The sequence below is a fragment of the Lonchura striata genome, chromosome 5, assembly GCF_046129695.1.
Source record: "Lonchura striata isolate bLonStr1 chromosome 5, bLonStr1.mat, whole genome shotgun sequence".
Lineage (NCBI taxonomy): Eukaryota > Metazoa > Chordata > Aves > Passeriformes > Estrildidae > Lonchura > Lonchura striata.
Window position 1 is genome coordinate 71642445 of NC_134607.1, and position 14568 is coordinate 71657012.

Sequence of the window (14568 nt, forward strand, 5' to 3'; positions counted from 1 at the left end):
AAATAAAAATATCCTTGGAAAAAACCATAAAAATTAAAATTCCCGGAGGAGGAGCGGGCAGGGCTCGATGCCTTTTCCCGGCACTGATTCCCAACCCTCGTCCCGAGAGCCAGGAGAGCAGGTGAGCGCATCCCCCGCAGCGGCTCCTCTCAGTATTCCCAGTTTTTAGAAATTTTCCGTGGGATGGCACATTCCAGGGTTTTTTTGGGGGTTTTGGGATTTTAGGGATTGAGGGAGTTTTCCAGCTCTGGCTCCCATCCTGAGCTCTTTGCCCCATGCTCCAGGTATTGAGTTTTCCAGGATTTTTATTTTATTTTATATTTTATTTTATTTTATTTTATTTTATTTTATTTTATTTTATTTCATTTTATTTTATTTTATTTTTTTTATTTTATTTTTTTATTTTATTTTATTTTACTTTATTTTACTTTATTTTATTTTATTTTATTTTATTTTATTTTATTTTTACTTTATTTTATTTTATTTTATTTTATTTTATTTTACTTTATTTTATTTTACTTTATTTTATTTTATTTTATTTTATTTTATTTTATTTTATTTTATTTTATTTTATATTTTACTTTATTTTATTTTATTTTATTATTTTACTTTATTTTATTTTATTTTATTTTATTTTACTTTATTTTATTTTTTTATTTTATTTTATTTTATTTTATTTTATTTTATTTTATTTTATTTTATTTTATTTTATTTTATTTTATTTTATTATTTTATCTTATTTTATTTTATTTTATTATTTTATTTTATTTTATTCTGTTTTAAAGGGAGAGCAGCTCAGCAAGGCAGGGGCAAAGCAATCCCGGGTGTTTTGCTCCCAGGGGATTCGGAATGGGAGAAACGATCCGATCGCCGCGGCTGGGGCCGGGCCGGGCCGGGCCGGGCCGGGCCGGGCCAGGGAATTGGGTGCTAATCCCAATTTGGGATTCGGGATTTGGGGATCGAGGCGCGCGCAGCCCGCCCGGATCCCGGGAAAAGCTCCGGGAATTCGGGAATCGGCGCCGGGAAAAGCGCCCGGAGAGCGCAAGGGGCCGGCTCCATCCCCGGGTTAGCCCGGGTCTATCCCGGGTTTATCCCGGGTTTGTTTATCCCGGATTTAAACCGGGTTTATCCCACATTTATCCCGGGTTTATCCCGGGTCTATCCCGGGTTTATCCCGGATTTATCCCGGATTTATCCCGGGTTTGTTTATCCCGGATCTATCCCGGGTTTATCTCAGGTTTATTTATCCCAGATTTATCCCGGGTTTATCCCGGATTTATTCCGGATTTATTTATCCCGGGTTTATCCCGGATTTATTTATCCCGGATTTATCCCAGATCTATCCCGGGTTTATCCCGGGTTTGTTTATCCGGGTTTATCCCTGGTTTATTTATCCCGGATCTATCCCGGATTTATCCCGGGTTTATCTCAGATTTATCCCGGTTTTATCCCAGATATATCCCAGATTTATCCCAGATTCATGCCGGGTTTATTCCGGGTTTGTTTATCTGGGTTTATCCCGGGTTTGTTTATCCGGGTTTATCCTGGATTTATCCCGGGTTTGTTTATCCCGGGTTTATCCCGGGTTTGTTTATCCCGGGTTTATCCCGGGTTTGTTTATCCCGGGTTTATCCCAGATTTATCACAGTTTTATCCCAGATTCATCCCGGATTTATTTATCCCAGTTTATCCCGGTTTTTCCCGGGTTTATTTATCCCGGGTTTATCCCGGTTTATCCCAGATTTATTTATCCCGGTTTATCCCGGTTTATCCCGGGTTTATCCCGGATTTATCCCTCGTTTATTTATCCCGGTTTATCCCGGTTTATCCCGGTTTATCCCGGATTTATTTATCCCGGTTTATCCCGGTTTATCCCGGATTTATTTATCCCGGTTTATCCCGGTCTATCCCGGTTTATCCCGGTTTATCCCACATTTATTTATCCCGGATTTATCCCGGGTTTATCCCGGTTTATTTATCCCGGTTTATCCCAGTTTATTTATCCCGGTTTATCCCGGTCTATCCCGGTTTATCCCGGTTTTTCCCGGATTTATTTATCCCGGTTTTTCCCGGTTTATTTATCCCGGTTTTTCCCGGATTTATTTATCCCGGTTTTTCCCGGTTTATCCCGGTTTATCCCGGTTTATCCCGCTCCTCTCCTCCCGCTCTTTCCGGGATCTTTTCCCTCCTTTTCCGAGCGGCGCGGGAGGAATTCCCGGCAATTCCCGCTGAATTCCCGGCGGGAGGAATTCCCAAGATTCCCGTTCGCCCTTTCCTCCTTTCCTTTGGAATTATTTTTCCATTTTTTAGCAAGGAGGAAACGCCAATTCCAGATTTTTTTTTTCCCGCTCCATCAAAACTCCAGGAGCGGACGGCTCGCCCCAGCGCCGGCAAAAGGAACCCAAATCCCAGGAAAAATCCGCTTTTCCTGGTTTTTGGGGTGTTTTCCTGGATTTCCGTTCCTTTTGCCAGGATATCCATCCCGGCCAGGAGCAGGAGCGGCTCCGCGTGGATCCAGCCGCGTTTTCCCTTGTCCTGCTTTTCCATGGGATTCCCGCAGTGGGAAAATCCCGGGAAAATCCCGGGAAAATGCCGGGAAAATCCCAGGAAAATCCCGGAAAATCCCAGGAAAATCCCGGGAAAATCCCAGGAAAATCCCAGGAAAATCCCGGGAAAATCCCGGGAAAATCCCAGGAAATCCCAGGAAAATCCCAGGAAAATCCCGGGAAAATCCCAGGAAAATCACAGGAAAATCCCGGGAAAATCCTGGGAAAATCCCGGGAAAATCCCAGGAAAATCCCGGGAAAATCACAGGAAAATCCCGGGAAAATCCCGGGAAAATCCCGGGAAAATCCCAGGAAAATCCCAGGAAAATCCCGGGAAAAGGCTCCGTGCGTGCAGGGAGCTCCAGCCCCGAAATTCCCGGCGGGAACAGCCCGGCAGCTCTGGAAGGGTCGGGGCGATATTCCAGGATTTGGGAATCACGCGGGACTGGGAAAATCCCGAAATTCCCACCCGGAGGAGCAGCAAAGGGCAAAGTTAAGGGGAAAAGACATTCCCAAAATTCCCTCTCCAAGGAATGGCAAAGGGCAGAATTCAGGGAATAAAACTTCCCAAAATTCCCACTCCAAGGAATGGGAAAGGGCAGAATTTAGGGATGGAATTCTCTGGGAATGAAATCCACCAAATCCCCAAATCCGGGATGGAATTCCCTGGGAATGAAATCCACCAAATCCCAAAATCCGGGATGGAATTCCCTGGGAATGAAATCCACCAAATCCCAAAATCCGGGATGGAATTCCCTGGGAATGAAATCCACCAAATCCCAAAATCCGGGATGGAATTCCCTGGGAATGAAATCCACCAAATCCCAAAATCCGGGATGGAATTCCCAGAGAATGAAATCCACCAAATCCCCAAATCCGGGATGGAATTCCATGGGAATGAAATCCACCAAATCCCAAAATCCGGGATGGAATTCCCAGGGAATGAAATCCACCAAATCCCAAAATCCGGGATGGAATTCCCTGGGAATGAAATCCACCAAATCCCCAAATCCGGGATGGAATTCCAGCCCAGCCCTGGGAATGTTCCCAGCCTGGAATTGCCGTGCGAGGCGCTGGCCGCGAGGTGGAGCCAAAGATCGGGAATGGCAGCAGGATTCCTGGGAATTCCAGGGTTTGGGAATGGCAGCAGGATTCCCGGGAATTCCAGGGTTTGGGAATTCCAGCAGGATTCCCGGGAATTCCAGGGTTTGGGAATTCCAGCAGGATTCCCGGGAATTCCAGCAAGATTCCCGGGAATTCCAGGGTTTGGGAATTCCAGCAGGATTCCCGGGAATTCCAGGGTTTGGGAATTCCAGGGTTTGGGAATTCCAGCAGGATTCCTGGGAATTCCAGATTTTGGGAATTCCAGCAGGATTCCCGGGAATTCCAGATTTTGGGAATTCCAGCAGGATTCCTGGGAATTCCAGGATTCCTGGGAATTCCAGATTTTGGGAATTCCAGCAGGATTCCTGGGAATTCCAGGATTCCTGGGAATTCCAGGGTTTGGGAATTCCAGCAGGATTCCTGGGAATTCCAGGGTTTGGGAATTCCAGCAGGATTCCCGGGAATTCCAGCAGGATTCCCGGGAATTCCAGGGTTTGGGAATTCCAGCAGGATTCCCGGGAATTCCAGCAGGATTCCCGGGAATTCCAGGGTTTGGGAATTCCAGCAGGATTCCCGGGAATTCCAGCAGGATTCCCGGGAATTCCAGAGTTTGGGAATGGCAGCAGGATTCCCGGGAATTCCAGGGTTTGGGAATTCCAGCAGGATTCCTGGGAATTCCAGGGTTTGGGAATTCCAGCAGGATTCCCGGGAATTCCAGATTTTGGGAATTCCAGCAGGATTCCCGGGAATTCCAGATTTTGGGAATTCCAGCAGGATTCCTGGGAATTCCAGCAGGATTCCTGGTGGCTTTTTGGGGGGATCAGGTGGGAATAAAGGGAGATGGGGAATGTTGACGGAGCGGGGAATTGTCCAGGGATTTACAGTGCCCAAAAATGTCCCAAAACAACCCAAAAATGGGCCAAAAAGACCCCAAAAAATCACCAAAAATGGGCCAAAAAAGAGCCCAAAAAATCACCAAAAATGGGCCAAAAAAGAGCCCAAAAAATCACCAAAAATGAGCCAAAAAGACCCCAAAAGAGGGCCAAAGGGACCCCAAAAATGGACGAAAAAGACCCCAAAGATACCCCAAAAATACCCCAAAAATGGGCCAAAAATACCCCAAAAATGGGCCCAAAATACCACAAAAATGAGCCCAAAAAGACCCCAAAAATGGGCCCAAAAAAGACCCCAAAAATGGGACAAAAATGGGCCCAAAAAAGGGCCCCAAAAGACACAAAAATGTCCCAAAAAGACCCCAAAAATGGGCCCAAAAAGACCCCAAAAACGTCCCAAAAAATACCCCAAAATTGGCCCAAAAAATACCCAAAAATGAGCCAAAAAAAACCCAAAAATGGGCCAAAAAGGACACCAAAAAAACCCACCAAAAATAGGCCCCAAACGACCCCAAAAATGGGCCAAAAAAACCCAATAATGGGCCCAAAAAGATCCCAAAAAAGACTACAAAAAAGACCCCAAGAATGAGCCAAAGAGAGCCCAAAAATGGGCCCAAAAAGACCCCAAAAATGGGCCAAAAAAGACCCCAAAAATGGGCCCAAAAACCCCAAAAATGGGCCAAAAAAGACCCCAAAAATGAGCAAAAAAGACCCCAAAAAATGAATCAAAAAGATCCCAAAAATAGGCCCAAAAAAGACCGCAAAAATGGGCCAAAAAATCCCAAAAATGGTCCCAAATAGACCCCAAAAATGACTACAAAAAAGACCCCAAAAATGGGCCAAAAAGTCCCCAAAAATGGGCCAAAAATACCCCAAAAATGACCCCCAAAAAAGACACCAAAAATGGGCCCAAAAAAGACCCAAAAATGGGCCCAAAAACCCCAAAAATGGGCCAAAAATCCCCAAAAATGACCCCAAAAACCCCCAGAAATGGGCCCAGAAGAGCAAGGACCAAAAGGAACGACCAAAGGAAAGCCAAATCTTCTCCTCCATGGAAGGTCCCTGGAAGTTCCATGAAGGAAACGTCAAATCCTCCCATCCATGGAGGTTCCATGAAGAAACAGTGAAATTCTCCTCTCCATGGAAGCTCCATGGAAGTTCTATGGAAGAAATGTCAAATTCTCCTCTCCATGGAAGTTCCATGGAAGTTCTATGGAAGTTCTATGGAAGCTCCATGGAAGAAATGTCAAATTCTCCTCTCCATGGAAGTTCCATGGAAGAAATGTCAAATTGTCCTCTCCATGGAAGCTCCATGGAAGTTCTATGGAAGCTCCATGGAAGTTCTATGGAAGAAAGGTCAAATTCTCCTCTCCATGGATATTCCATGAAGGGAAGGCCAAATTCTCCTCTCCATGGAAGTTGCATGGAAGTTCTATGGAAGCTCCATGGAAGTTCTATGGAAGAAAGGTCAAATTCTCCTCTCCATGGAAGCTCCATGGAAGTTCCACGGAAGCAAAGGCCAAATCCTCCCATCCATGGAAGTTCCATGAAGGAGAGGCCAAATCCTCCTCTCCATGGAAGCTCCATGGAAGCAAAAGCCAAACCCTCTCCTCCATGGAAGCTCTGTGGAAATTCCATGGAAACTCCATGAAGGAAAGGTCAAGTTCTCCTCTCCATGGAAAATCCATGAAGGTCAAATTCCAGGAACGGTCAAATTCTCCTCTCCATGGAAAATCCATGAAGGTCAAATTCCAGGAAGGGCCAAATCCTCCTCTCCATGGAAGCTCCATGGAAGGTCAAATTCCAGGAACGGCCAAAATCTCCTCTCCATGGAAAATCCATGAAGGTCAAATTCCAGGAAGGGCCAAATTCTCCTCTCCATGGAAAATCCATGAAGGTCAAATTCCAGGAACGGTCAAATCCTCCTCTCCATGGAAAATCCATGAAGGTCAAATTCCAGGAAGGGCCAAATCCTCCTCTCCATGGAAGCTCCATGGAAGGTCAAATTCCAGGAAGGGCCAAATCCTCCTCTCCATGGAAGCTCCATGGAAGCCTCATGGAAGTGGAGCTCCTTGGACATCCCACCTCCCACCAGCGCCCCAAGCCAAGGGCTGGGGTCTCATCCCAGGGCAGCTCCTTCCCACCTGTCCCAACCTTTGGGTGGGAGCCGGGAGGTGGCTCCAAGCGCGGGAAGGGGAGTTCAGGGATGGGGACCTCCGCAGGTGCCACGGGAAGCTCACGTCCCTCTCCGCCCTCCCGCGGGTGTCTCCAGGGCCAGGCCACCGCCATGTCCCACGCCAGGCTGCTGCTGCTCCTCATCCTGCTCGGCGGCGCCGGGACCGGCCGGGCCCTGAGCCTGTCCAACGGCGCCTCCATCTTCAGCTGCCTCGAGGCCGCGCTGGCGGAGGCGCGGCGGGTCCTTCCCGAGGAGAACGCCGTCCTGGAGAAGCGCGGCTCCGAGTCCCTGGAGGAGGCCTCCGAGGAGAACGAAGAGCTGGGCAAAAGGACGTTCCCGGGGGACAACCGCGCGGCCCAGGGGAAGGGCGAGACCCACCAGAAGAGGCCCAAGAGCGACCGGCGCGCCAAGGTCACGCTGTCCCTCGACGTCCCCACCAACATCATGAACATCCTCTTCAACATCGCCAAGGCCAAGAACTTGAGGGCCAAGGCGGCGGCCAACGCCCACCTCATGGCCCAGATCGGGCGGAGGAAGTGACCGGGCCACCGCCGGAGGGGACGGCCGGCCGCGGGCGATGCCAGCGCCGTCTGGCTTTGACCCGTCGAGCGACCTCGCGTCCACGTCCCTTCTCCAACCAGCTCTCCTCCCCGTTCTCCTGGCGTTCCTCCCGGACATTTCCACGCGCAGGGAAGAGGTCCCTGTCCCCGGCACGGCGCGGCGGACGCGTCACCCGGGAAGGTTCCCGATTAAAGCCGCCATCTCTGGAGTTTCCAATCTTTGTTGTCCCATCTCCTGCTCCGTCGGGTCCGTAGGGGTTCCAAAACCTCGTGGCCTCGTCCCCACCACGTTCCTCCCAGATCCCACCACGAGCTGGTCCTGCCACGGCCACCGATCCACCGGGGAGGGAAAAGTGCCGGGACAACCTCAGGATGGATTTCCCAGCTCCTCCTCCTGGGTCTTCCCTGAGGTTGTCACCAGCACCTTCAGCACCAACTTCCCACCCACGTGGCCCCGGTGTCCCCTGATGGTTCCTGGCCATTGTCACCCACACTCCTGGTGTCCCCTGATGGGTGCTGGCCATTGTCACCCACACTCCTGGTGTCCCCTGATGGTTCCTGGCCATTGTCACCCACACTCCTGGTGTCCCCTGATGGTTCCTGGCCAGAGCCACCAACATGGCGCTGGTGTCCCCAGATGGGTCCAGCCAGGGCCACCCACACATTCCTGGTGTCCCCAGATGGGTCCTGGCCATTGTCACCCACATAGTCCCAGTGTCCCCTGATGGGCCCCAGCCATTGTCACCCACTCAGCCCTGGTGTCCCCAGATGGGTCCAGCCAGGGCCACCCACACATTCCTGGTGTCCCCTGATGGGTGCTGGACATTGTCACCCACATTCCTGGTGTTCCCCAGATGGGTCCTGGCCATTGTCACCCACATGGCACCGGTGTCCCCTGATGGTTCCTGGTCAGGGCCACCCACACGGCCCCAGTATCTCCAGATGGGTCCAGCCAGGGCCACCCACACAGTCCTGGTGTCCCCTGATGGGTCCTGGCCATTGTCACCCCCATGGCCCTGATGTCCCCAGATGAGTCCCAGCCATTGTCACCCACATAGTCCCCGTGTCCCCTGATGGTTCCTGGCCAGAGCCACCCATGTGCCTCTGGTGTCCCCCAGATGGGTCCTGGTCATTGTCACCCACTCAGCCCCAGTGTCCCCAGATGGGCCCTGGTCAGGGCCACCCACATGGCACCGGTGTCCCCAGATGGGTCCAGCCAGGGCCACCCACACAGTCCTGGTGTCCCCAGAAGGGTCCTGGTCATTGTCACCCACATGGCCCCAGTGTCCCCTGATGTGTCATGGCCAGGGCCACCCACACGGCCCTGGTGTCCCCAGATGTGTCCTGGTCATTGTCACCCACATAGTCCCAGTGTCCCCTGATGGGCCCCAGCCAGGGCCACCCATCAGGTGTCCCCTGATGGTTCCTGGCCAAAGCCACCCACATGGCACCGGTGTCCCCTGATGGTTCCTGGTCAGGGCCACCCACATGGCACCGGTGTCCCCAGATGGGTCCAGCCAGGGCCACCCACACAGTCCTGGTGTCCCCCAGAAGGGTCCTGGTCATTGTCACCCACATGGCACCAGTGTCCCCTGATGGGCCCTGGTCATTGTCACCCACATGGGCCCACTGTCCCCAGATGTGTCATGGCCAGGGCCACGACATGGTCCCAGAGTCTCCTGATGGGTCCCAGCCATTGTCACCCACATGGCACCGGTGTCCTCTGATGGGCCCCAGCCAGGGCCACCCATCAGATGTCCCCAGATGGGTCCTGGTCATTGTCACCCACTCAGCCCTGGTGTCCCCAGATGTGTCCTGGTCATTGTCACCCACATGGGCCCAGTCTCCCCAGATGGTTCCTGGCCATTGTCACCCACTCAGCCCTGGTGTCCCCAGATGTGTCCTGGTCATTGTCACCCACATAGTCCCAGTGTCCCCTGATGGGCCCCAGCCAGGGCCACCCATCAGGTGTCCCCAGATGGGTCCCAGCCATTGTCACCCACTCAGCCCCAGTGTCCCCTGATGGTTCCTGGTCAGGGCCACCCACACGGCCCCAGTATCTCCAGATGGGTCCAGCCAGGGCCACCCACACAGTCCTGGTGTCCCCTGATGGGTCCTGGCCATTGTCACCCCCATGGCCCTGATGTCCCCAGATGAGTCCCAGCCATTGTCACCCACATAGTCCCCGTGTCCCCTGATGGTTCCTGGCCAGAGCCACCAACATGGCCCTGGTGTCCCCAGATGTGTCCTGGTCATTGTCACCCACATAATCCCAGTGTCCCCTGATGGGCCCCAGCCAGGGCCACCCATCAGGTGTCCCCAGATGGGTCCTGGTCATTGTCACCCACATGGGCCCAGTCTCCCCTGATGGTTCCTGGTCAGGGCCACCCACACAGCCCTGGTGTCCCCCAGAAGGGTCCTGGTCATTGTCACCCACATGGGCCCACTGTCCCCAGATGTGTCATGGCCAGGGCCACGACATGGTCCCAGAGTCTCCTGATGGGTCCCAGCCATTGTCACCCACATGGCACCGGTGTCCTCTGATGGGCTCCAGCCAGGGCCACCCATCAGATGTCCCCAGATGGGTCCTGGTCATTGTCACCCACATGGGCCCAGTCTCCCCAGATGGTTCCTGGCCATTGTCACCCACTCAGCCCTGGTGTCCCCAGATGTGTCCTGGTCATTGTCACCCACATAGTCCCAGTGTCCCCTAATGGGCCCCAGCCAGGGCCACCCATCAGGTGTCCCCAGATGGGTCCCAGCCATTGTCACCCACACAGCCCCAGTGTCCCCTGATGGGTCCTGGTCAGGGCCACCCACATGGCACCAGTGTCCCCAGATGGGTCCAGCCAGGGCCACCCACACAGTCCTGGTGTCCCCTGATGTGTCCTGGTCATTGTCACCCACATAGTCCCAGTGTCCCCTGATGGGCCCCAGCAGGGCCACCCATCAGGTGTCCCCAGATGGTTCCTGGCCATTGTCACCCACATGGGCCCAGTGTCCCCTGATGGTTCCTGGTCAGGGCCACCCACATGGCCCCAGTATCTCCAGATGAGTCCAGCCAGGGCCACCCACACAGTCCTGGTGTCCCCTGATGGGTCCTGGCCATTGTCACCCACATGGCACCAGTGTCCCCAGATGGATCCTGGCCATTGTCACCCACACTCCTGGTGTCCCCTGATGGTTCCTGGCCAGAGCCACCAACATGGCCCTGGTGTCCCCAGATGTGTCCTGGTCATTGTCACCCACATAGTCCCAGTGTCCCCTGATGGGCCCCAGCAGGGCCACCCATCAGGTGTCCCCAGATGGTTCCTGGTCATTGTCACCCACATGGCACCAGTGTCCCTAGATGTGTCATGGCCAGGGCCACCCACATGGCCCTGGTGTCCCCAGATGGGTCCTGGTCATTGTCACCCACACAGTCCTGGTGTCCCTGGTGTCTCCTGGCCATTGTCACTCACCCAGCCCCGCTGTCCCCAGGTGGGTCCGGCCAGGGCCACCCCACATCCTCAGGTGTGTTTGGATGCCAGGACCTGCAGGTTCCTCTGTGGCTGCTCCAAACCCACCCATGGTCCCACCACGAATTCCCACCCGTCCCCTCCCATTTGCCCACGGCTCCGTTTTCCAGCAGGTTCCGCTCCTCATCCTCAGTCCATCCGTGCCCACCTCGCTCCACGCTCCCACCCTCCACCTTGGAGGATCCATCCCTTCTTCTAAACCCATCCTCCTCCTCCCAGCCCCGCCGGAATTCCACCTCATCCCCACATCCAGAAGGTTTGGGAAGGTGGAGAGAAATTTGGGGAGGAAATTCGGGAAAGAAACTTGGTCCTTCACCCCCCGGGAGGTGCTCACCAAGAGGAGAAAATGAGATCCCACCAGCCCCATCCATGGAGATGTTCCAGGTGGGATCCACGGGACAGCCAGAGGCTTGGGAATGTCCCGGTGGGTGGGAAACGTCCTGGAGAAGCCACCAGAGGGACAATGGCCTCCTGCCTCAGCTCCAGAGGGAGGTGGTCTCTTCCCACCACAATCCGCTGGAATCTTGGATTCGATGGATTGTTAGAGCCCGGCAAATTGTCCCCCAGCAGGATACGGCCATTGTCCCCATTTCCCATGCGGGGAAACTGAGGCACGGGAAGAAGCCGCTCCTGGACGCTCATCCCTTTGTTGGGATTGGGGATGTCTGGGTGTCCCCGGGCGTTGCGGGCCCAGAGGATCCTCGGGAGGAGGGACCAGGGATTTGCTCCGAGCTCCAGGAGAAATCCCCGCTCGGAGCGGAAAGCCGGGATGCGATTCCCGCTGGAATTCCCGGGAAAAGCGCCGCTCCAGGTTGGGATTGGGGACAGCTGCTCCCCTGGCAGCCGGGCCCAGCTCCGGCTGGCCAAGGAGAAGACCACGGAATTCCCGAGGTCGCCCGCCTGGAGCTCCGCGGGATCTTCGCTCGCCACGGAAGGAAAATCCCCGGGAAGCGGGAAGGGATCGGCCGGATCCAGGCACAGCTGAGGCAGGGACAGCTCTGATCAGCTTTGATCAGTTCTGATCGGCTCTGATCAGCTTTGATCAGCTCTGATCGGCTCTGATCAGCTCTGATCAGCTCTGATCGGCTCTGATCAGCTCTGATCAGCTCCGATCAGCTCCGATCAGCTCCGATCAGCTCCGATCAGCTCTGATCAGCTCTGATCAGCTCTGATCAGCTCTGATCAGCTCCGATCAGCTGATAAGGAGTGCTGGGAACGGCCGGGATCCTCCCACCCACACCTGGCACCTGGACAAACGGATCCTTCCCAAAGGAACCTTTCCCAAATTGATCCTTCCCAAATTCACCCTTCCCAAACGGATCCTTCCCAAATTCATCCTTTTCAAAGGAATCCTTCCCAAAGGAATCCTTCCCAAATGGATCATTCCCAAATGGATCATTCCCAAATCCAGCTTTCCCAAATTGATCCTTCCAAAATTGCCTCTTCCCAAATTGATCCTTCCCAAAGGGACCCTTCTGAAATTAATCCTTCCCAAATTGATCCTTCCCAAATGAACCCTTCCCAAACGATCCTTCCCAAAGGAATTCTACCCAAATTGACTCTTCCCGAAGGGACCCTTCTGAAATTAATCCTTCCCAAATTAATCCTTCTGAAATTAATCCTTCCCAAATTAATCCTTCTGAAATTAATCCTTCCAAACTTCACCGTTCCCAAATTGCTTCTTCCCAAATGGACCCTTCCCAACTTCACTCTTCCCAACTTCACCCTTCCCAAAGGAATCCTTCCGAAATTCCCGGGCTCTGCCCAGTGGGTCCGGGGTGTCCGGAGGGGCCGAAGCGCCGGCAGATTTCCCGAGGAAACGGGATGGGAACGGGAGCACGGGAATCCCCACCGACATTCCGGTGGGGCTGGGAGCGCCGGAGCTGGGGAGTGCTCGGGAAGGGACGTCCGGGGAGATCCGAGGGGTTTGGAGGATCCGAGGGAGGATTCCAGGCAGGATTCAGCCTTCCCAAATCCTTCCTCTGCTGGATCCCATCCCAAACCCTTCCTCTGCTGGATCCCATCCAAATCCTTCCTCTGCTGGATCCCATCCCAAACCCTTCCTCTGCTGGATCCCATCCAAATCCTTCCTCTGCTGGATCCCATCCCAAATCCTTCCCATTCTGGATCCCATCCAAATCCTTCCTCTGCTGGATCCCACCCAGATGATCCCAAATCTTTGCTGGATCCCATCCCAAACCCTTCCCATGCTGGATCCCATCCGAAATCTTTGCTGGATCCCATCCCAAACCCTTCCTCTGCTGGATCCCATCCCAAATCCTTCCTCTGCTGGATCCCATCCCAAACCCTTCCTCTGCTGGATCCCATCCCAAATCCTTCCTCTGCTGGATCCCATCCCAAACCCTTCCTCTGCTGGATCCCATCCCAAATCCTTCCTCTGCTGGATCCCATCCCAAATCCTTCCCCTGCTGGATCCCATCCCAAATCCTTCCCATGCTGGATCCCATCCCAAACCCTTCCTCTGCTGGATCCCATCCCAAATCCTTCCCCTGCTGGATCCCATCCCAAATCTTTGCTGGATCCCATCCCAAACCCTTCCTCTGCTGGATCCCATCCCAAATCCTTCCTCTGCTGGATCCCATCCCAAACCCTTCCTCTGCTGGATCCCATCCCAAATTCTTCCTCTGCTGGATCCCATCCCAAATCTTTGCTGGATCCCATCCCAAACCCTTCCCATGCTGGATCCCATCCCAAATCTTTGCTGGATCCCATCCCAAACCCTTCCCATGCTGGATCCCATCCCAAATCCCTCCTCTGCTGGATCCCATCCCAAATCTTTGCTGGATCCCATCCCAAATCCTTCCTCTGCTGGATCCCATCCCAAATCCTTCCCATGCTGGATCCCATCCAAATCCTTCCTCTGCTGGATCCCATCCCAAATCCTTCCCATGCTGGATCCCATCCCAAATCCTTCCTCTGCTGGATCCCATCCCAAACCCTTCCCATGCTGGATCCCATCCCAAATCCTTCCTCTGCTGGATCCCATCCCAAATCTTTGCTGGATCCCATCCCAAATCCTTCCTCTGCTGGATCCCATCCCAAATCCTTCCCATGCTGGATCCCATCCCAAATCCTTCCCATGCTGGATCCCATCCCAAATCCTTCCTCTGCTGGATCCCATCCCAAATCCTCCCTCTGCTGGATCCCATCCCAAATCCTTCCCATGCTGGATCCCATCCCAAACCCTTCCCATGCTGGATCCCATCCCAAATCTTTGCTGGATCCCATCCCAAATCCTTCCCATGCTGGATCCCATCCCAAATCTTTGCTGGATCCCATCCCAAATCCTCCCTCTGCTGGATCCCATCCCAAATCCCTCCTCTGCTGGATCCCATCCCAAATCCCTCCTCTGCTGGATCCCATCCCAAATCCTTCCTCTGCTGGATCCCATCCAGATGATCCCAAATCTTTGCTGGATCCCATCCCAAATCCTTCCCATGCTGGATCCCATCCCAAACCCTTCCTCTGCTGGATCCCCTCCAGCTGATCCCAAATCCTTCCCCCAGGCCTCCAGCTCTTCCCTGGCCTGCAGGAATCCCCTCCTCCTCCCTTTCCTCCTCCACTCCAAGGGTTTTTTTTCCCACTTTTTCCCCTCCCATCAGAGCAAACCGGAGGCGCCGCAGGAATTCCGACATTCCCAAGGCCGGCAGGATCCTGAATTCCATCCCGGGATCGAGGAGGATCCAGCCCCACCTGCTGAGGGACAGATTCCAAATTTACATTCCCAGCGTTTAGGGACCATCGCCACGT

At 53.5% G+C, this 14568-nt stretch overlaps 1 protein-coding gene across 1 annotated transcript; it reads left to right on the forward strand.

Moving 5' to 3' along the window:
- Positions 1-7375, forward strand: UCN3 (urocortin 3). Its single transcript, XM_077783712.1, has 2 exons — positions 1-121; positions 6822-7375. The coding sequence occupies exons 1-2, from the start codon at positions 68-70 to the stop codon at positions 7257-7259; spliced, it is 492 nt and encodes a 163-aa protein (XP_077639838.1). The 5' UTR covers positions 1-67; the 3' UTR covers positions 7260-7375.
- The last annotated feature ends 7193 nt before the right edge of the window (positions 7376-14568 follow it).